At 34.8% G+C, this 22,761-nt stretch overlaps 1 protein-coding gene across 2 annotated transcripts in view; it reads right to left on the minus strand.

Annotated features, from left to right (window-relative positions):
* CSMD1 (CUB and Sushi multiple domains 1) overlaps positions 1–22,761 on the minus strand; it is a 1,069,501-nt gene that overhangs the window by 352,324 nt on the left and 694,416 nt on the right. For both annotated transcript variants that reach the window (XM_054280127.1, XM_054280126.1), the window contains exon 7: positions 21,936–22,013. In XM_054280127.1, the coding sequence (XP_054136102.1) occupies positions 21,936–22,013 (78 nt within the window). The remainder of the gene's footprint in view (positions 1–21,935; positions 22,014–22,761) is intronic.

Consider the following 22,761-nt stretch of genomic DNA (forward strand, 5'->3'; position numbering starts at 1 on the left):
CATATATAAAGCGGAGAGAAGAAGGTGGAAGGAGGGTGTCTGGTGTGTTGGCATTTGTATTCCCAAGTACTCTTACATGTGATGGGGTCCTGCTCTCCTGGAGGTGGCTGAGAAACTGTCTGCCCTTGGGAAGCAGTGAATCAATTCCTTGGTTTGCTGTGCTTGTGTGAGCAGCTTTTGCTTTCCCTGTTAAACTGACTTTATCTCAACCCATGAGTTTTTTATCTTTTACCCTTCTGATTCTCTCCCTGATCTCACTGGTGGGAGTGTGTGAGTGGCTGAGTGGGTCTTGTTTGTTTGCTGGGTTAAACCATGACCCCTATGAAGAATAGAAATTAAGCTTTTGCATATATTATACCTTGGCATTGCATATCTTTTGCGTTTGAGGTTACACAATTCTAAAAGTACATAAGCCCCTTTTTTATTTTTTTGGGTTTTTTTATTTAGATACAAAATAGGATACTGAACACTTGTACTTGGTATTTTTAAATTCTAATAAGAAAAGAAAAATGCTTAAAATCTTTGATCAAACATGTATCAGTTGATAATGACAGGGCTAAATGCTGTGTTTCCTGAGTGTTTAAATTGTGATTGCATACCATCAGTAAAATATTAAATAGGCATTTTAAGAACTAACTGTGCATGTGGTTCAACATCACCTGTGGCTTTACTGGGTTATGCCTCATGGAAGTATTAGATGATACAGTTTCAAGGCAGGAGTATTGAAGCCCAGGGACATAGAGGCATCCCCACCAAACTGAATCAGCTCTTGGCCAGGAAAATCACAGATACACTGAATTGAAAGTGAGGAACTAATTAAAGTGATCAGGGGACATATATATGAATAAACATGTCCAAGGATTTAGATGTACTGTTGCCTTAAATTAAGGCATCAGTTCCACTTCAAATTCTTTAGTTTATATGTACCCAAGAAAAACACTTCAAAAAGCAACAACTTATTGTTAGTGCATTTAAAATATTAACTTTGTAATTTTAGCACCAATTTAAAAAAACCCAAACAACAATGAACCAACAAACCAAACCAAGAAAAGCCTTCATAATAATGCAATTAAGATTGTTGTACACATTCCAGTGTCTACTTTTTCTCTTTGTGTTACGTTAGATTTATTTTTCCACTGCCTATTATTATTACTACCTAATTACAGAGTGTAAAAAATGATATAACAAATATATATCATGCAGAAACACATAGAAAAATGAAATCAAAACAGCTGAGACAGTAGTCACCTGAGCAGTAGACTACTCCTGTTGCAGCTAAAAAAGTTAAAAGCAAGCTCCAGGCAGGTCAAAAAAGCCCAGACAAAGCAAGTCTGATAACATTGTACAAAGTCAGCAAGGGGATAAATACTATGAATTACAAATAATTTTGTAACCCATAAAAGAATGAATATAAATTTGATCATTATTTTTATTTTTTTTTTCTGAATGACTACTGTTACTGTGAATTTACTGTTATCTACATTCAAAATTTTAATTCTCATCCATTATGAAAAAAGGTAAAGAAACACATGCTTGTGGTTATTGTCATGTAGGAGTATATAATGAAAACATCCATGGACAGAAGAACAGAAAAAATAGTATGCAATACACAACCTGGAAAGGCATCAAGGATTCTTTCAGAGGTCGGACATTTTCCTTTGTCTGATATTTTATATCTACACTTTGCAATGCTGTAGTTATCCAGAGCAGTTCCAAAGGCATCTGACAAATCACTGTGTGTGGTACAGAAAATAATCTTGAAATAGTAATTCAAATCCTGAAAACAATCTGACTGTGTGAGCATGGTTTTTTGTAGCAGAAAAATTCAAGCAAGGATATTCAGCTCAAGCTTATTACCCTGTACAGAGACCAATTTGCCTCTGGTTTCAATGCTAGCTGGATGAGTTTAGATTTCAGCTTTTAGATATTTCTGAGCTTTCTCTGTGAGTAGGAGAGGTTTTGGAAATGAACAAAAGTTTCTAAAATCCACTGAATGAAGTTATGCCTATCAAAAAATCCTTTCAATTCTCTGTAGTATACTATGATCTGATGACCTTTTACATCTCTTATGAAAACTGGATTTAGAATGGGTTTTCATCTACCTAACCAAGAATAAATGGCAAGTGAGTTCTAAGGAGACTATGCTGATAGATTAGCTATCTTTAAATTGATATTTTAAGCTATCATTGCTTTTATTATTTCAGATTTTTTACTGGGTTTTTTTTCGTTTATAATGGTTAAATACAAATCTGAATAAAAAGTTGTTGAATTAAAATACCATGTATGTTAATAACACATGGAATACATTCAGTTTAATTCCAAATCAGCTGACTTTGCATGACTTTTTGATACATTTTTCTCCATCCTATACTATAAATAAAGTAAGCTAAAATAAAGACTCTATTAATGTATGTTTTATTTCTTGAAAATGGGCAATACATGTAAAAAGGGGCAATTTGATTTTTGCTTGAATGTGACTTGAATTAGGACTAAAATCTAGAGCGTTACTTCAATCATGTTAATAAAATTTATATGATTAGAATAATTATTCTGAAATTAAAAAACCCAACATTTTTAAAAACTTTAAACTGACTCCTATTTCAGAGCAGAAATTATTATTTTTATTATTAATTAGCATAATGGTATTATTCATGTCATGTTTTTTCAGTCACTGACCGGAAAAAAATCTCATCTTCTCATCTTTTTCTATGTCAACAACCTAGGCAAAAGAAAAGGTGGAAGCAAAGCCACTCTGTCCCATGTTAGTTATCATCTAAATAAGGAACATAGGACCTAATATTTTACACTCTTGTAGCATTTGCTTGTTAAAAAAAAATAGAAGGTTGTAAAACTATGCCTCTGAATCTCTGCTTCAAACCAGCAACCAAAGCCAGCATTAGATGGGAGAATATCCCAGTTCTTTTAAAAATAAAAGAAATCTTTAAACATCATCTCAGAATACTTTTGGTCTGTTTTGACCGTACTGTTTTGGATTAAAAGGTATTGCTGTTTCTCACAGGTTCACATCACTATCTTTAGTGGTAAGTAGCTATGACCATGTAAAAGGAGGACACTCTGACCTTCCCTCAAAGTTACACAATGACCCACAGTTTCAGAATGGTCTCCTTGTTAATTCAGCACCTCAAGAACAAATCTTTCAGTACAGCAATCTTAGTGAGTTAGTGCACAGGTAGGAGAGCTTTTATTACCCACACTGGTCTCATTTTATTTTGGTTTCTGTTCATTAATTGCAAATATACAACAGAAACAGTTCTGCTCCACAGAAATGCACTAAACCTCCCACTGAGCACAATGATTCAATGTAATTTTGAAATTACAGCACTGTTACACATTTTTCTGTAATAACATGTGGTACTCAAAGGCAAAGGAGAAATATTATTGACTAAAGTCAGATGCAGGATCAAAAACTAGAAACAAAATGCAGAAGGTTAAAAAATATTAGAGGTCTTTGTATTTTCAGGCAATGTTAGATTATTGACCCTATTCACTGGCCGCTGAAGAAATCCCTACACAAATTGTCATTTCATGATAAGACAAGGTAAAGTGATTTTCCCCAATGAATAATCATCTCTCAACACTACACATACAATCTTTACATAGATCAAAACTTTTCATGGTTCCAGATGGAGGAAAGCCATTTTTCAAATAAAATAAACTCAGGATTTTCAATGACTGGTCACATTTAAGAGATAACCTATCAAAGTACAGAAATCTTTCCAGAATTTTCTTTTCTGTAAAATAGTTTGACTGTGCTAGATACCAGCATAGTTTTTTTTCAATGACACTGTATCCTAAGGTCTTAAGTACTATATTATGGCCTAGAATACTAAAATTGCCAAGAATAAAAAACTAGGAATCACCATATGTTTGACTATGGCTTGATTCAAACCCATAAAAATATTTTACAATTTTATAACATAAATTTTGTATAAAATATACTATATGCATGCTACAATGTTTATATATCATTATAATTAGCACATGTAAATGAAAATTACTTCTTATGTTATAGGAGAGAGCAAAAAGATAGAACTTTCTCTTCAGACCTCTCTATGTTTAAAATGTTTCTGCCAGATAGATACAAGTGACCTTTACTACAGTATACCTATTCTTTCATTTTTCTAACTTGTAAAAGTATTTAAAGGCATAAAATTTGACACGAATAAAAGAAGGTACATTACATAGATGAGAAAAAAATCCCATTACAACTCACTGTCTCTTTTATTTGATATTCTGCAAATAAAACCAATGAAATTTAACATTCTTGTTATAGACTATAATTTTTAATTCATGAAGCACCTAGAGAAACTTCTAAATAATCTCAGTGAGGAAGAGAAGAAAAAGTAATTTTCTCTAACATAGTTGGATAAATGATACTTTGCAGCTATATAAGCTTTTAGAAAATTAGGATAAAGAATTATAAATTGTTCCTTCATGACTTTTGATAAGTGTGTTCAATTACTCTTCATTCACTAAGCAAATAGAAGGCATTAAAATACTAGAAGATTTCATTAGCATGTGCAACTATCATTCTTTGAAACTCATAATATGCTCTTTTAAAGGGTAACTTTTTAGGCAGCATACTCTTTTTTCTTGTACTTTTCTCATATATACTGAAGAGGATTTCTCCTTAAATTTCTCAGACTTTGATTTTTCTGTGTTTACAGCTATGGTTTCCCAAGGTATGTGCAAGGCTTCTTCAAAGAAAAGAAGCAAACAAAACAAACAAACAAACAAACAAGCAAACACCAAAAAAAGCAACTCTATATACATATCTTTGTGCATATAAGAAAGCAAAAGTGCAGTAGGCAAAAATACTAAGTTCATCTGAGTGTTACTACAGGTTCATTTTATTGAATCATAGAATCATCTGGGTTGGAAAAAGATCTCCAGGATAATTTAGCTGAACCTTTGTTTGAACTACATCTTGTCAACTCAACCATAACACTAGATGCCATATCCAGTCATTTTTTAAATACTTCCAGAGATGGTGACTCCACTACCTCCCTGGGAAACCATTTCCAATGCCTAAATTCTCTTTCAGTGAAGAAATTATTCCTGATGCTCAATCTGAACCCCTGGCACAGGGGTTGTCCTGGCACTGGTTGCCTAGGACAAGAGACTGACCCCCATCTGGCTCCAGCCTCCTTTCAGGCAGTTGTGGAGAGTGATAAGGTCTCTCCTGAGCCTCCTTTTCTGAACAACCCCAGCTCCCTCACCTGCTCCTCACAGGACTCATTCTCTGGTCGTATCATCAGCCTTGTTGCCCTTCTCTGGACACCACTATTTCTGACACAAGCCAGAAAGTCATTTTCCTTATGTGCCACCTGGGCACTCACTGGCTCATGTTCAGCTGGCTGAGGACCAGCAGCCCCAGGTCCTTTTCTGCTGGGCAGCTTTGCCAGCCACTCTGGCTCCAGCCTGTAGCACTGCAGGAGTTGTGACATAATCTGTACCTGGCTTTGCTGAACCTCACACCATTGGTCCAGACTGTTCAGATTCCTGTCAACACTCCAGCCCAATATGGTGTTGTCTGCAAAGCACTTGATCCTCTCATCCAGATCATCAATGAAGATATTAAACAGGACTGGCCTTGATATTGAAACCATGGGGACACCACACCTGTGCTGCCAGCACAGGACTATGACAATATTAAACTGAATGATCCATATTGGCTTGAAATGCACTCAGGGACAAAAGAGATCACTGAAATAGATGAAACACGTCTTCAAATATGTCTTTATTAAGAAACTAACACAGTGAGGTCAGTCAGCATGAAACAAGATAGTATCTTTTGTAACGATAGCCAAGCAGTTCTGGAACAGGTGGTCCAGGAATCATTCTCAGAGTGACCATCACAAAACTATGCCTGCTGCTTCCAAGACAGTAAATTACTTTCACAGAAAAAAACCCAGAAAAACCAAAAAAACCAACAAAAAACCAAAAAACATAAGCAAGAGAGAACAGGAGAAAGAAAAAGGCAATGACTTTTGAGTGCATCTTAGTAAAGGAATTTAAGAACAAATCTACTGGATGACTTCCAAGTACAAAAATATCTGAAAGTCAAATGGACATCAAGCATCTTAAATACAGGAAGAAAAGTCCACAAATCTCATATGATTAAGAGGAATTCCTGAATGAGTATTTTAGATAGCTGTAATAAGATGAATAACTACCACTTCATCCTAAAAAGGAAGCTTCCTCTTGTCCACCTTACATGTTGTTGGAAAAGAAAGAGAATATGAGAATATGAGAAACTGCTGTGAAAAAGAGATGTCCGAGATGGTATAATAACAAATTATTCCACATCTACCAAAAAGATTCTAAAATGAAATATTAATATGGTTTCCAAAGTCATACATGCATAGAACAGGGAATGGAAATGCAAAATAAATTCTTGTCTGAGCCTGATAACAGGAACAGGCAAAGGAAAACATACAAACCAACAAAACCCAGCAAGCACTGTTCCATGAAAAAATATTAAGTCCTAGAGAAAAAAAATCCCCAAAAACAAACCAACAAAACCCCAAACCCACACACTGACTAACCAACCAATAAAAAAGAAGAAAAAAAAACTACACCAAAAAAAACCAACAGTGACAACAACAAAAAAACCCTAACACAAAGCAACACCCTACAGATCATAATAATGATTTTACATCAATTTCCTGTGAAGCTTTACTTGAGTAAGACCAAGGAAAAAATGTAAATAAATTCAAACCTTAAGAGAAAAAGCTATATCTCCTTCAAAATAGTTTGTTTGAAGTAATCCATGTGATAAAATTAAATATGTCAAATTCTTCAAACTCAATTAGAGTGCCTCTACAAGTTTACAGCCAGGAAGAAATACAAAGGAACTTGTAAGTAACCTCTGGATCCATTTCATTTTATGCTTGTTCAGAAAGTGTAGGAGAACAAAAAAAAGTTAAGTTTTAGTTATCTTTGTGAAAAATTTACTCTTACTACATATGCAAGATTTAAAATCAGTTTCTATTTCTCAGGCATTGCAAAAGGCTTATGGTATTTGTAGTTTGTCACAGAGCTCAGTCTTCACCCTGACAGGCAGTGCTCTGACCAGGAATAAACACCAAATTGGTTACAGGGGTTTTATAATGAGCCTTCTTTGGTTGGCACAAAGAGTTAGCTTGTGTTTCCCACCCATGTTTGTTACCAGATTGCAGCAAACAGAACAAGGTAACAGGGCTGTCCCAAAAAATGCATAGCATAACCATTGTACATCTATATATTTGTATTGTCATGCTCCTTGTGTGAGCCTTTGAACAGGATAAAGAAGAATTTCAACAAAAGAAATTTTCAGTCATATACTGTAAAGAAAATTTGAACTTTGATTTTCCTAAGTTTACATTTAGGCTTTGCTTTGATGCATGTACATGATAAAATATGCAATTAATTTAAAATATTAAAATGGATGAATTACAAGTATAGTATTTAATTCTATGTGTCATGAACATCTGGATTTGGATTATACCAGAGATCTTTTAATACATTTGTGTAAGATTTTCTCAAAGAAAAAAGAAAGAATTTCCCCTAAATTTTACTGTCCAGAATTTGTTCTAAAATGCTTATAATTTGTCTTATTACTGGATAAATCATGTCTGCAAAGACTTTTGATGAGATATTTACCATGATGCAAGTGCATCAAGTAAGCTGGATGTGTGTTTTGACCCAAAAGCATTAAGGTTTTGTTAGCACAGTGCTACATTCACAATTCAACTTCATGCTTCTGAATCAGAACTGGCATTCTAGGTTACCTGGAGGACAAACATAAAGAGATGATACAGACATAAATCCTAAAGCAGCCTTTAGAAGTACAGTCTCAATTAATATTTTTCCTCTGTTTTGCCACCTTTCTCAGAAGAGCTCATTGTTGTGAAGAATGTAAACTTCTGCATTTAGGAAAATCTGACAAATTATTTTCTTCAAACTATAATTTCTACACAGGCAGCAGGTGGGAGCTTTTGTTTTCCTTTGGTTTGGGTTTTTTTGGGGAGGTGGGGTGGGAATGTTGTGAAGTTTGGTTTCTCTATTGCAAACATGCAGTGAATCTTTGATGCAATTACCACAGTATTGAAGATCTGAGCCTGCTGTTCTCTGCTTTATGACAACAAGGGCATAACTGTGAGAAACAAGGGGCACATATTTTGAACTGACATTGCATGTATATTGTTTCATGAGTTCCCAAAAGCCCTTTCTTTTGGATTCAAAGTTGTTGCTTTTCTTCAGCTAAACAGTTGCAAGTAATGGTGTGCAGCCCGTTGTCTGTGGGGAATTCTAGATAGCTATGCAACTATTCAAGCCATTATAGTTAAGCTTTTATGAATATTTTTTTTCCAGTTAAAAAACTATAAAATGGAACTTGGCAAGTTTTTTTCCCCTTTTTTTAAGAGGCCAGAAGTTAAAACACTTTATTAATTAATTTCTAATATATATTTATGAACAATATTTGTTTCATTTGAATTTATTTGGAAAAAAAAAATCAAGATATAGCTGATTACAATGTGACAGATAGGGCTACTCAATGCTCTCCAGCCTAAGCCCCTGTATCCTGGCCTCTGTAAATTTCACAAATGAATTTATGCTTTAGACTGCATTTTAGTTTAGAGGGGTTTTTGTCAAAGTTAAAACCTTAGCACAACCAATTTAATCAATCACCATTTTAGAATGATGTCAGAGGGAAATAATTTTTTTGATGTTAAAAAATACTTTTTCCAGATACTTCTTAGAAGTGACTCTGCTCTTTGTTATTGTGCAGATTGAACCTTTAAAATAGAAGAGGATTTGACCTTTAACTGTTCTGTAAAAGATATTTTGGGTTTTTTTTCTTTTTTCTGTGTCCATGAAGAGCCAATCATATAGCCCATGGGCTAAACCTTTTAATATGACCACTTGTACAGCTTTTAAATATTAACAACTATAATTACCTTTGAGTACTCTGCATATTACTTGATGACATCCCACCAGTATTAAAGTTAATCCTGCTACTCCCCTAATTCAGAGGAATTTGTTACCCACAGCAGTGTTGTTTGCAAAGGGTGGGAGGACACAGCAGGGCCTCAGGAGGCATCCACGAATTCTAGCTGAGCCTCTGTCAATTAAAGTGCTTTCAGCCTCTATTGTACAGACAAAAGAAATACAAAGAATTTATCTGATTGTCAAGGGAGAGCAAGATCATGTGGAACTGTGTAACAAACTTAAATTTAAATAAACTGTATAAACAGTTATAAACAAACTTAAATAAACAAACTGTATAACAAAGTTTAAATTGCATAATAATACACAACTTCTTCAACAAACCTTTTATTTTGTCTATACAAGCAATGAAAGATAAAAGAAAAAATTGTAACTATTGTCCCCTGAAACACAGATTACCTATACCATGAGCCAAGACTACTGACAGGCATGGAGAAAACCTTCCCAACAATATGAAAAATTAGGACTAGGCTTGGACTTTTGCCAAAACCATTATATGTATTATTATGTAATGTAATGTAAATATATTTTTGTGAGAAACTAGTTGTAAGTTATTTTAAAAGTATAAGGCTTTAACAAAAAAAAGGTCACTCATTGAGATGTTCTTCCTACTTTTTATGAGGGAAAATCACTACACTTTTCCTATATGTCTATGATAATCATGCTGTTATTAGAAAAATGTGTCAAGAGAGAGAGGACTAAAATATTTACTGTGAGACAGAATAGTCATCTTAGAAATGCTCTAAGCCATAGGAATGCAAGTGGACCAATAGGACTGCTATACTTGTGTTTAGTGTGTATAATACGTAAATACAGAATACAAAATAGCTGCTACAGAGAATTCCAAAATCATGATCCAATTCCAACTAATGGGGCGGATTTGTCTCTTCTCCTTTTGCCAAGAAGTTTTCCTTATGAGCTTTAATTACCTGGTGTGCAGCAGATGGGCTCTTTTTATTAGGTGGTAGAGAACAGGATTTTAAGCATGAAGTGTTAATAAGTTTGCTGTTAGAGCAAATTGTGTCACATCCCTTTAACATCTCTTTTGCTCTAATTTTCATCCAAAAGGTTTTGTCATCTGAATTACACACAATTGTTGTCTGAACTAAATATAATTTTTCTGCCATTCCATTTTTACTGTTAAGGGAACTTTCCTGTCTAACCACACAGGAGCCACACTGGCAGTCACACTCCCACCACCAGAGACTTTAGCGGCAGGGACTGAAGCCCCTTCACAGCAGGCAGCTCCAGTGATCTGACAGGTTCCTGCTTCTCTCCCTGCACACCCCACTCTCACACAGTCAGACCACATTTTCTCACTGGTTCAACCCCCGGTTTCCCACAAAAGAGTCTCAGACCTGGATCCTTAAAATAATCTAATCATGGTGCAACAACAGAATAACAGCTCAAGCTGGTGCCTCTGAGGAGGAACCCCAAAAAAAGGAAACCCCAGGGCTTTTATACCCTCATAGTCCAAGTTCTGGACTCTTCTAGCAGAGTCTTCAGCATATCTCTGAGGGTCTGGTCCCCTGTCTGGGCCACAGGTCCCCATGTCCTTTATTTGTGAAGTTTTTGGGCTCCACCACCAGAGCTCTACCTGCAGCTGAAGCTATGTCTCGCTCACCTGCTACTGGCACTGAATGGATTCCTCAATATTTACTATATTAATTTCTTCACCAAGAGAGGTTTTCTCCTTTTTTTATCCCCTGTTACCTCTAGTTTAAATGTATTGCTCAGAAAGCTTATGAGTGCCTCTCCCATATAGTGTCAGCAGGAGACAGCAAAACTCAAGAAGAGAACAGAATTGCAAGGCTTGAGGCAACTTCTGCCAACAAAATGAGTGTCAAAGAGTCTACTGAAGAATTTGCACTACTCAAAGAATATGTAAAAATAAGCAGCAAAGAAGGAAAAAGAGAGTGTATTCTCTTACACCAGCACACACTGAAACAAAATGACTGTTTACTAGGGAGAATGATGGGAATTTGGACCTTGTTTATCTACAAATGTGTGAAAGTTGTATACAAATGAAAGCTTGCACATGTAAGTGAGGAAATAATGCAAATACTAGACTTCTGACTGCAGCAAACTATCCTGTGCTGACACAGTTAGTTCACACTAACTTTTTATTGTACTTTTGTTAAACTCTAAATAAAACTATCCAAAAAATGAATAGTCTTTTTTTTTTTCATTCCTTTATTCTATATTATATATGCTTTACTGGTTCCCTCAAAAGGTGCATTTTCATTTCCCATGCTTTTAGCTGATAAATGTCTGACACTCATCCTGAATATCTCACTCATTGGGAATATTTCAGATCAGCAGTGAGGTTGCATATTACTTCTCTAAAGACTGAAGTAGTTATGTCTAAATATGTATTTGAGGGAAGGGACTTCAGTGGATGGCAAAACAGGAACAAAGAAGAGGTCAATATTATTGGCAATATTCTAGGAAGGGTTGATGTTTTCCATTTTTTTCAAGTTGCTCAGAAATGTATTTTTTTATTCCTTTCACTTGTATATAACTATAAAACAGGGTCAGTTGGGGCTTAAATTTTCTTTTTCAGGCATCTGCTTTGTATTTCTTTATTCTTGTTTTAAAGATATTAAATTGAAATAATTGTTCATTCATCTCATTCACTTTTGAGAGAGCCACAAAGAAAACACAGTTCTCCACACTATAAAAAAGAAAAACAAAACAAAAAAAAAAAAAAAAAACCCCAAAAAACCCAAAAAACCCAAAAATTACTCTATCCATGGGAATATTCTAGCAACACCTTCAAAAAGTGACCTTTGTGTCAAAGATGTGCATTTTGCTCTTCCATCATCTAGTAAAAATGGCTGAGCAGGAGTCCTTTGGTAAACAGTAATTCAAGATGATTGAAAGAAACATGTTTAAGCAATACATCCCAAATACACATCAAATTTAAGAAAACCTAACACTCTAGTGGGATGTGCCTATAGAACTCTCCATTTCTAGTGATCAATGAACATTCAGAGAGCTAATCTTTTCTTGCACAGTCATCTACTCTTTTTCTTCCAGACCTTCCTGAGTGGGAATCCAGTGCCTTATTCAAATACAGAGGGAACAAGATCTGGATTTAAATGGCAACAGTCAGACAGTTTGAGAGTAATTACAGAATTTCAAAAGAAAGGGGAAAAAAAGGATGAAAAAGAAAGGGTGAGATAGCTAGAAAAAGCCTGAACACTGCATAAACACTGTTCAATGACAGACACAACTCTGATGTTTTATCAACATTGTTTTTGTCCCAAATATGAAACACAGCCTCATATGGGCTGCTCTGAACAAAACTAAAATGCCGTACATACAGTAAGTCAAGAAGCAATGGCTTCTTGAATAAGAACTGAAAAACTGAAGAATAAGAACTGAAAGACTGAAAAAGAGAAAAAAAAATAATTCAAGCAAACCTGACTGTAATTGAGGACATTTTCTATTTTTTTGTAACAACAGTGGTGTGGGATTCAAGCTCTACCTCTCCAAAATGTCTTATTCTCTGTCAAACCAAGCCCATCTTATACATTAGCACTTCTCCTTGAGGATTACACCAGAAATGACTATCATTTATTGGTTTTAAGTGCTTTTGAACTTTCATACTCTAAATTGTGGATTAAGATTTTAGTATATTCCATAGATACAACAGAATAATATACAAGCAGATGGCACTGCTTCATGCTATATTTTTAATCTCAATGTAAGTGCTTTTCATTTCAGCCTCTGATGTTCTGGACTGCAGATGCATTTGCAGACTACTGAAAACCAGGTCTGGTAGAATTGAGAAAGGAATGTGACTGCTCAGTACAAATCAGGTTTACCATACAACTTCAGACACATGAAAGAAAAGCTGATATGTCAATAAAAAAGTTGCTTCTTGAATAAAATATGTCACATAAAATGCTGGCTTAGAAAAGCCAGACTGTTTTGCTCTTGTTAATTTGTTAATTCACTGAGTTCAGTTAATTCAGAGTTCAGTTCAAAAGTGTTAAACTAGGGAAGATATGCATATTTTTTTGACATATCTTTTGCTTATGCAGGAGAACCTCTTTCATGTTAGAAGCCTGAAGCAGAAAATACTGTGACAGTGAAGACAGAAATCAAACAAGTGCTTGTATTATCAGAAGCTATGTGGACTTTGAGATAAACTTATTTCTTAATGCCATCATGTGTATTAAAACATCATGGGTGTTAAAACTTAAAACTTTGATATATGAAAAAGTGATCTTGTCACTCTTACCAGAGTTCAGATGGCTTGTTTGATAGAAGCATACATATGAGCCAGAGCACCCCACCTACAGTCCCTTCTTTTTCAATTATGCCAATGTAAAAAAACACAGCCAGATGCTTCAGGATTTTTCAGGATTTTTCTTTGCATTTGTTTTTAAAAAAATAAGTAGCTGAGTAACCTTATTGCTTGCTTGTTTGTTTAAGAACAAACAATTTGTTCTATTGATTTCAGTGGCAGAACATATGCTGAATAATCCCCTCCTCCTAGCAACTAGTCCTTTCCTGCCAAAAGTAAGCCAATGTATTTATTTCAATTTTAATTCCTTCTTGTTGTGTTCATTCCCATCCCAAAAATATTTCAAGCTCCCAAATGAACATTATTGAGGAAATTAATATATAGGGTTATATAAATTTTTGCTTCCCTTTTTCCAAGTGAAGAAGGAGTAGTGGACACAAACTGCTCTGAAGCTCATAAATTAGCTGTCACTGAACAAAACTTCCCTGTTCCAAACAGATATGACACCAGTCCTTCACAGTTCTGCTCAGAAGAGCTGCAGGAACAGACACATTCCAGGGTGACAGGCTAACAACAGACAGTGACATACAGCACTAACACAGTGAAAATATTTTCCAAAGTGTTTCAGAATGTAGACAACATATTCTGAAAAAAGAAAATAGTTCAACATTCTATCAAATTCTGAAGATATTCTCCCACAATGAGGATTTAGAAGATCGGGATCTCAACAAATACACAATTTGTTTTTGTATGAGCCTCTGTGGAAAGTGGAAATCTTGCAGGAGGTGGGAAGTCTGTGCCTCTTCCAAAGGACTTGACAGTAAGGGTTTCTGTATTCTGCAGTATACCTTCACTGCATAGACCACTGTCATAATTCTTTCTTTAATTAAAGCTGTTTCCATGTTTTTTAAGTTCTAGAAATCTGAATTCACACACCCACAAATTCTAAATGCCTTGATAATTTAAATGCATTATTTCAATCTACACAGACTTCGTTTTGCCAGCCTATTTACTGTCCACATCTATATTTTTAACAGAGCTGTATAGATAACTTAAGCCAAGGAAATTATATAAAACTATTAAAGTATATATTTATATTTTGCATGAATATTTATACAGAATTGTAATTGCTGAAAGCAAGTTGCTTATTTTTAAGTCTTTGACTTTGAAAATACAAAATTGAATGTCAGTTTAGCCTACAGTATGAACATTCACTTTGAATAATCGGCAATGTTCTATAATTGTATATGAAAATTAGTTAATGGCAGTTTCAGCTTCCTAGCTGGATAACAATTCATTTTAACCATCCATAACTCAATCAGATTACACCTTGTTTTACATATTTTAATAGAAGCTTTCTTCTGGTTATTTTACGAATTATATATGCAAATTATGTATTAAATAATTGATGAAGCACCTTGTTTTGCTTGTAGCTATGAGGAATGCTTTTCTTCACAAATATATTTAGGCAGTAGTTCTTTTCCCAGCAAGATTTTTGCATAGTATTTTGAAAGATATTTAAACTCCTGCTGTGATGAGAGCTTATTTAGAAACACCAAGTATAATTTAGTAACCTGATTTATGAAGCCATTTATACAATATAGTGAAATAGCATTGTAAAATAATTTCATTGCATAGGGATACTAATCTTCTCTGAAAATCCCAAACTCTGTAACTCTTGGGAAACTCTGTATTATTACAGTCTATGATAGGACAAAGTATATCACGGTAATTAGCCTTCCTATTTTATTAATGCTTTATAAAACAGTTAGAGGTTAATCCAGCAGTTATTTTTTCCTACTGCCCAATTTCATACCCTACTACTCGGTAACAAGGGGAAATAGAGTAATTAATCTTTTACTAGGCATGTGGTAAATGGTGTAATGGAATATTAAGTATTATGCATTATTTACAATTATATGTATGTATGTGGGTAGGTATACATAGACATATAACTATCCCTTCACCTTTTGTATAAAAGTGCCAGTGTTTTAAATGTTACTTCCCTCTTTTCTTTAACTGAACAACTAACATGTGCTCAAATATTTCTGTAAAAAGACTTTAAAATAAAATTGGATATTGGCAGACAGGCTAGGCCCAAAAGATCTTATATACTTAAGCCTTGTGTTTCCTGACCTTGTAAGTACTACATTAGTAAGTTATAAACAATCTTTTCTCTCATTTGAAGACATGCACAATATAAATGCAAATTTGAAAATTGCTCTCTTTTTCAAGCTGTGAAATTTGAACAAATGAAAAATAACTTTCATGATTGAAAAGGCTGGAGCGCTCATGATACTGTGTGGACACTTAAAAATGAGAATCATTTCAGTGTCTGTAAATTATTATAACACAATATGACACATAAGCACAGAGTAACTCCCCCTGACAACACTGAGATCTTCAGAGAGAACTACAGAAACAAGTGAGAAAGAGGCACCTCCATATTGATCTTAGAACTCAACATTTTTCCTCTGACAAATCTCAGTCTTACATATATGTATTTCAAATGCCTCCATTTTCCTCATGAAAGAAAGGATATATCTGCTACTGAACACAGAAAATGCCGAAGAGATGCTCACTAAGGTCTGAAAAGAGCCACAGATGAAGCCTGTCAGTTTTCACCCTTGTGTTGCAATGCTTCCTGAAGAGCCTGGGAAACAGCACTCTTTGAAAACACTCTTTGATTTGTAAATGGAAATCCACAATTAGGAATTTCTCTTTTTAAAGGACTCAAAGCAGATAACACTAAAAAATGCAATGCTAGCGAGTTTTCCTTCCAAAACATTAGTAAAGTATGTCTCTTGATGTACGGGCATTCTTCTCTTGTCTCTGTTTATTTTTTTTTGGAACCTACAGCAAACTGATTAACTGAGTGTCAGAACAGGGTAAACAACACCCAACAAACTTGTTCAAAACACCTGCAAACCCTACAGAGTGCCCCAGAATGAAAGCCCAAAAGATGCCAACATTTTCCCATCTACTTTACTTGTGTTAGCTGGCAGCGAGACCAATATAAAAGAGAGATTTATGTTACATTTATTTCTCCAGTGCTTTTAAATTCATGCTTCTGGAAAGGGCACAGGCCTTTGGAATTCTGCAGAACAAATCTACTTTCCAGCAGATTTTTTTTTTTTAGAAAAAATGATAAGGTCTCTCTACTTTTCCTAGTGTTCATATTTTATTTGTTTTACTATTTTTTAAATACAGCAACATAATATTTTAAATATTCAAAATAAAAAAACAGACTGAATATTGAGAGCACTTGGGCATACAATATCCAAACTTAGGATCTTTTGATATCAACTGCCTGTAATTACGTGGGTAGCTTGTTTTGTATCATGTTTACTGGTGATCAATCCCATCACTGATAAAAAGTTTCTTAAACTAATGCAAGCATGAGATTCAATTAATGTAAACTAATGTAGATTAGAGCATAATTTTAAAGAATGAAAGAGATTTGATATTGTATAGTTGGGATTTTTAAAATTTGAAACTGAAAACTATCAGAACAACGAATATTTAACAGTATCTTTATCATTATTTGATTCTGACATAGCCTGTAATAAATAGCACGTATGATCCAAATTCAGTAAGAAATGGTTTTTCATATGTGAAGACTCAACACAATACAAGCACAAAAAAAAAAGACAGAAATTTTAGTGGAAATTTTTCTATTTAAATAGAAATAAATATTTCTACATGTGCATTTTGAAAATAATAATATGGTACTCTTACATAGGTTTTCAGTGATCCTAAAATAATTTTGGTAGAATATACTAAAAACTTATTAAATAATAATATATTTTGGGGAAGAAATGATAAGATAACTTAAATTTAAATATAATAACCAGAAATCAGTGTTTATATCAAGAGAAGATATAAACTTCATTTTTAAAATGTAGTAAGTAGCAATAATTTTTCCTTTTACATCTGAAACTTTTCATGATCTTCAGCAGTTGTCATATCTGTTTGTTGATTCCACATTGGTTTGCAACTGATTTCTAAGTATTAATCAATCGATCAAAATATAAAAGTACTTAAATAAATTGATTTTTTCTAAGGCATAAGAACAAAACAGCCAGAAAATTGTGCTATTAAATGCAACTATTTAGTCCAATATTGTCCTTCTTAGGGAATTACTCTTTTATTAAATGAAGAAGAAAATTTGACTACTCTCTATATTGCTCTGTCAAAGTACATTTACCAGTAGTCAAACATCAAGAAGATGAAATTTTCAGTTTATTTAAAATGTGAGGAATGTATTGGTAAGCAACAAATTTTTATCCTAAAATTTTTAACTTTATGTTACAATGTCCTAAGCCATTTTTCTCAGTTACCCAACAATAAAATAAATAATGATTGCTGTCATTCTTTCTTACACAGAATTAGCAGTGTAATCCCTTTTTGGTATTAATCACTACAGTTTCAAGAGCATGTGCCATTAATTCAACTTAATGTGCTGCAAGAAATCAATACTTAGTCTGTAAACTCATTTGTTCTTTGGCTCTACATCACAAAAATAATTGTTGTAAAGTAGCTCTTTTTATCATCTTCAGGGTGAAGAACTATTTAGGTAAACTCTGTAACTCAAGTTTCAGAGGATGCATTAATCTTACACTAAAATCATGATCTCCAAAGTATTTAACGTGGGTTTTCCTAGTATTCTAAAATACATTTTCAAATAATACTACAGAAGCCTTAAACTGCTTTTGTGAAGTATAAGAGTTTTTTACTTAATGAATACTTAGAGAATTTACACTTCATAAAGCACAGTAGTTCACACGCACCATATTGTACAGTGATGTTAGGTCACTAAATATTCAGTAATTACTATGAAATGCTAACATGGTTCAATATGAATGCCATATTTTTTAATTAATCACTGTCTGTTAATCTTTTTCACTGTTTCAGGCTGTGGACATTCCTTGCAGTTTGCTGTGCCACGTGGCAAGCGACTCACCACGCTACCTTTTGACATGAGCAAACTCAGGAAATCAGCTCTCCCAGGCACTTCTTTCTCACTGCTGCCTTCCCCTCCTGGCATCACTGCACTGGCAGATTTGTACACACCACATAAACTGTATAATCATCTGCAGTTTTCACGTGATATGATGTGTCTCACCTCACTGAACTTCCTTGGCATTTACTGTGAGCTTGATGCATCCCTGTGCTCCCTCCTCCTGCTGGTGAGGAGCTGTGGAAGTGTGAGGCTGCCCTGTGGCTGCAGCAGGAGGGTGATGGCATTAGGGGCTTCTGGGGCAGTCTGCTCTCCTAACCCTTCTCTGTTTTTGGGCTGCAAAAGGCACAAAGATTTGCAGAGGTGCTAATTAGCAGGTCTGCAGTTACGGTCCTGCCTTCCCAGTATTCTGTGAACTGGTGTCCTGGAGATCTGTATTCACTTGTTATCCTTTGCACATAGCATGACTAGCAGTAACTGCCTGGTAGGTACACTTTAAGAGATAAAATACAAGGATCTTCTATTTGACAAAAAAAAAAAAGAGACCTTTATAAGGACTATGGCTGCCCAATTTTGGTCTTTCCTTGCAGCTCTCTTCATTAGGGCTCTCCTCTTGGATGTACAGGATTCTCCTGCACAGTCTCTCTGCTGCAGAGGTAATGCTCAATGTGTTTAGAGATGATAATCACCCTCTGAGAGATTTGCTGGACAGAAATAATGCCACGAAAACACTCATGAAAGAGGCAGCAATAAGAACTTTATTTTTATTTAATCAATCACTATGAAACTATAGTCATAGCAGTTTTAGAAAAGGCCAAAGCTATTAGGGACACACAGTCTGCAGGTTTTCATGTTAGAATGAGTGAAGACAGCAAGATGGATTTTTGGGAATATAGCATATATATCAGAATGATAACAAAAGAGAGTAGGCAACTAATCAGATGGACACCAACAGATGTAATTTGATTTGCTTTCCCTAAGCAGTTTCATAAAATACAATTCTGCCCTTGCTCATATGAGAGATCAGCCTCAGATGACCCCTGATTTACCTTCAAAGGTAAATATACTGAATGGATTTAGCCAGTGTTTGTGGCAGCTCAAGCACTTAGAGCTGTGAAAACTGCCTGTCCCATGTGCCTTTGCCCAGTTTACTCTTTCACACCTTTGCCAAGTGCAGTACTGTATTTTACTTCAATTATCTTTCCCATCCTTTTCCCATTTCCTTGCATAATTTAATCACGATTCAGCTGCATCTGGCCCACTGCTAAAGACTACTACCTATCAGGACTATCTGGCAAAAAACTAACTTGATAAGTTTCTTTTGGGTGTACCAAAGAAGAAAAAAAAAACCAAACCAAACCAAACCAAACCAAAACAAAAAAACCCACAAAAACAAAAAAACACAAAAAACCCCCAACCCAACCCCATGAAACGAACAAAAAAAATCCCTCAAAACCTACCAAAAACTCTACCAAAAATCACACATGGAACCCAAACCAAAAGCAACGGTATATAATGAATTTTCTTTCCAATATAGAGGCACCTTCATCTGAAAGCCATGCTTTGCTACCCGACTCTTTATAAAGGATGGAAGATCTGAAAGAAAGTATCCTGGAATCCAGGCAGGTCCAAAAGGAGGAGAGAGAGCTCTGACTGTACATGACTGAAATACTAAAATACCAGTCTGCATTTTATGCGGAATTATCAGTAATGTTATTATCATTGGTAACAGATAACATTTTCTATATAAATCCTAAAAGGCTGTTGCCACTGTGAAATGCTTTTTGAACCAGCTCCTTGCAGTTTCTGCTTGGGAGGAAGAGCTGTGGGAAAGCTGCAGGTCCTGGGATGCACAGGATATGCTCTCACAGCATTTGGTGTGATGATATTTGCATTCCATTTACCCCCTATATGCCAAAAAGCCAAAACTAAGCTCTCTGCTTTATAGAGAGAGAATATTTAAAAGATCTAACATACAAAAATAGTTAGAGGTGTTGGTATATATATATTTTTTAAAAATATTCTATTTGGCATCAAATTATAATATCCATTCTTATAATTTCTCTGGACTCAAATCCCCATTTGTCTTTTCTGTCTGTGTAAGTGCAGGTAAGATAAATGCTTAAATACTTAAAGCTTACATCAGAAAGAGCATCAGAATACATTTGAATCCAACTTATTGTATTTTACTCATAATTTTTAGAAGATTTATATATATGAAAGTAATGGTAATAATATCAATGTACTTCTTAGATTTATATTGGAAAGTTAGACATGATAATAAAGTTTTACAAGTCAAAACACAAAGGAAAAAAAGACAATTTTCACTGAGGTAAACAACAGACTGCCATATAATAATTTCTTCCATAATTTCTTACTTCCACTTTCTGTAACTACATGTGGTGTTTGACAGCATGTGTTCTGAGACTGTAAGCAGAGATCACACAGCTCCCAGAAGTAACTTATAAATAATGAAATTATCACCCATTCAGATACAGACACCAAAGAGATGGATCAACTTTTTCTGCTACACCTTGCATAAAAAGTTCCTTTTGAGTGCCTCAGCATCAATGTGCAATATTTAAAGCAGAAAATTGTCTTGCCTCTTTTGTTCCAGTGAGCATACCAGAAACTCACTTTGCATTAAACAATGCACGACAGAAACACAGAGAATAAAACATATCCTCTAGACATCAGCTTTCAAGACACTCATTCCCTCTGCACTTGCAGAATGGCACATGAGGCAAACTCAGCAGAGGTTTCGCTTCATTGAGTTCACTGTTATTACATGAGGAATTAATTTATCTGTATACATCTGAAACATTACATTAACACTTTTAATGAGTTCTGTGTGAATGCTGGCCTAACCTCTGGCTTTTTTTGAACTTTTTTTATGGGGGTGGGGCTAAGGGGCCCTCAGTTTTCAAAATTCAAAAATATCCTCTTTTTCTCAATTCAAGACTGGCCTAATTAATGGAGAAAGAGCTCTCAGGATATTAGTCAGATTGCCAGTACAGAGAAAGTGATTCTCAAAAAAACTAACAACCTCATAGTCCCACAGGTAGCATTTTGATTTTAGCTTTACACTTTACACAGGGAAAAAGGTGTAAAGGGACCAAACAGGTGTCATTCCAGAGTGCACTATGCATGGAATGAGGGGAAGTTGATGTTGTGACCTCCATCTTCTCGAGAAGCTGGGACTTATACCAGTTCTTAACCCCTGCTGTGCAAGACTGGAAAGAAGTGTTCACCAGACAGTGTGACAAGATGAGGGAAGAATTTAGCTGTGATATTGAGTGAGGGAAAGGAAAAAAGATCACAAAGTATAGGTTTAGATACAGAAAATTCTCAGATACCTTCACTGTCCCCAGTATTGAACTGATGAAGTCTATATGGCAGTGTTCTGCCTGGATTTCCTAACTTGCCATGTGTCTCTGAATTCTAAATAATAAAATACACAAGAATACTGTGATATATAAAATGCAGGGAGGTTTCTACCTACCATATTTTTCAGAGTTTACACCAACCATATTCTGCTTTCTACCCTCAGCAGAGTATTATCAGTGGAGTTCTGATTCAATGACTATTGAAAGCATAATAGCCATTTTATGACCATAGCATCCCAACATCTCTCTCTTTGATTTGTATATTTACAAGGATTCCAGAAGATATATGCAGTCACTAAAAATAAGGTTATAAACAACTTACAGACAGAATTTTTGTGGTTGCTGTCTTTGCTGGGCAACATCTTGACTCCTCTTGATTTCAGTTCAATTGCCTTTTTTACTGAGAAGACAAGCAAAAAAAGACAAAATAATTCATTATTAAACCTCATTAAAAGCACATATAGCTTCAAAATCATGCATTAAAATAATACAAAGCTATATAGGAAACCTACAGCAGATTGAAATAACTGCAGCTTCTGGATAATCCAAATAAATTTTTGGTTTTATTTATTTTTACAACTAATACAACCATGTCCTTTTTGAACAGATATTATCAGGATTGGCAATATTTTGGATTCAACTTTCTTTATGTTCAAAGAAAAGAACAGCCTGTCCTATTTACAAGTATGGATTTCCTGTGTTTGCCATTCCATATAAGAAAATCTCAAACATTAAATAAATATTTCTTACGTAGAATATACAGAACATTATCTACATATATTCAAGGACTACAAGCTTTCAATGTGATATCCACACCTGCTTTTGTTTGATTCACTTTTCATCAGGAGACATGTTTTTAGTTCTGTTTCCCAATGAGATTAACACAGTGTGTTACGTTATTTGGCTCACCTAAACCCTTTTGAATCTACAGGGCAATTTCAACTGAATTAGAAAGAAGAAAGAGGGTAAGAGCTCTCACAGGGGCAACGCTTTGTGAGAAAGAACAGATGCATCAGAGGTTTAATATCTTTTTTCTCTGTTTAGTCAGCTGAATGGCTGATAAACTCCCAGCCTATCCCTATTAAGTAGTTTGGGCATCATGGGTGGGATCAGGAGCCAAGTAGGAAGAGACGTGAGAAGACAGCAGT

Source organism: Melozone crissalis, unplaced genomic scaffold (genome assembly GCF_028551555.1).
Source record: "Melozone crissalis strain CALT ecotype California unplaced genomic scaffold, PUWL_Pcris_2 ptg000027l_1, whole genome shotgun sequence".
NCBI lineage: Eukaryota > Metazoa > Chordata > Aves > Passeriformes > Passerellidae > Melozone > Melozone crissalis.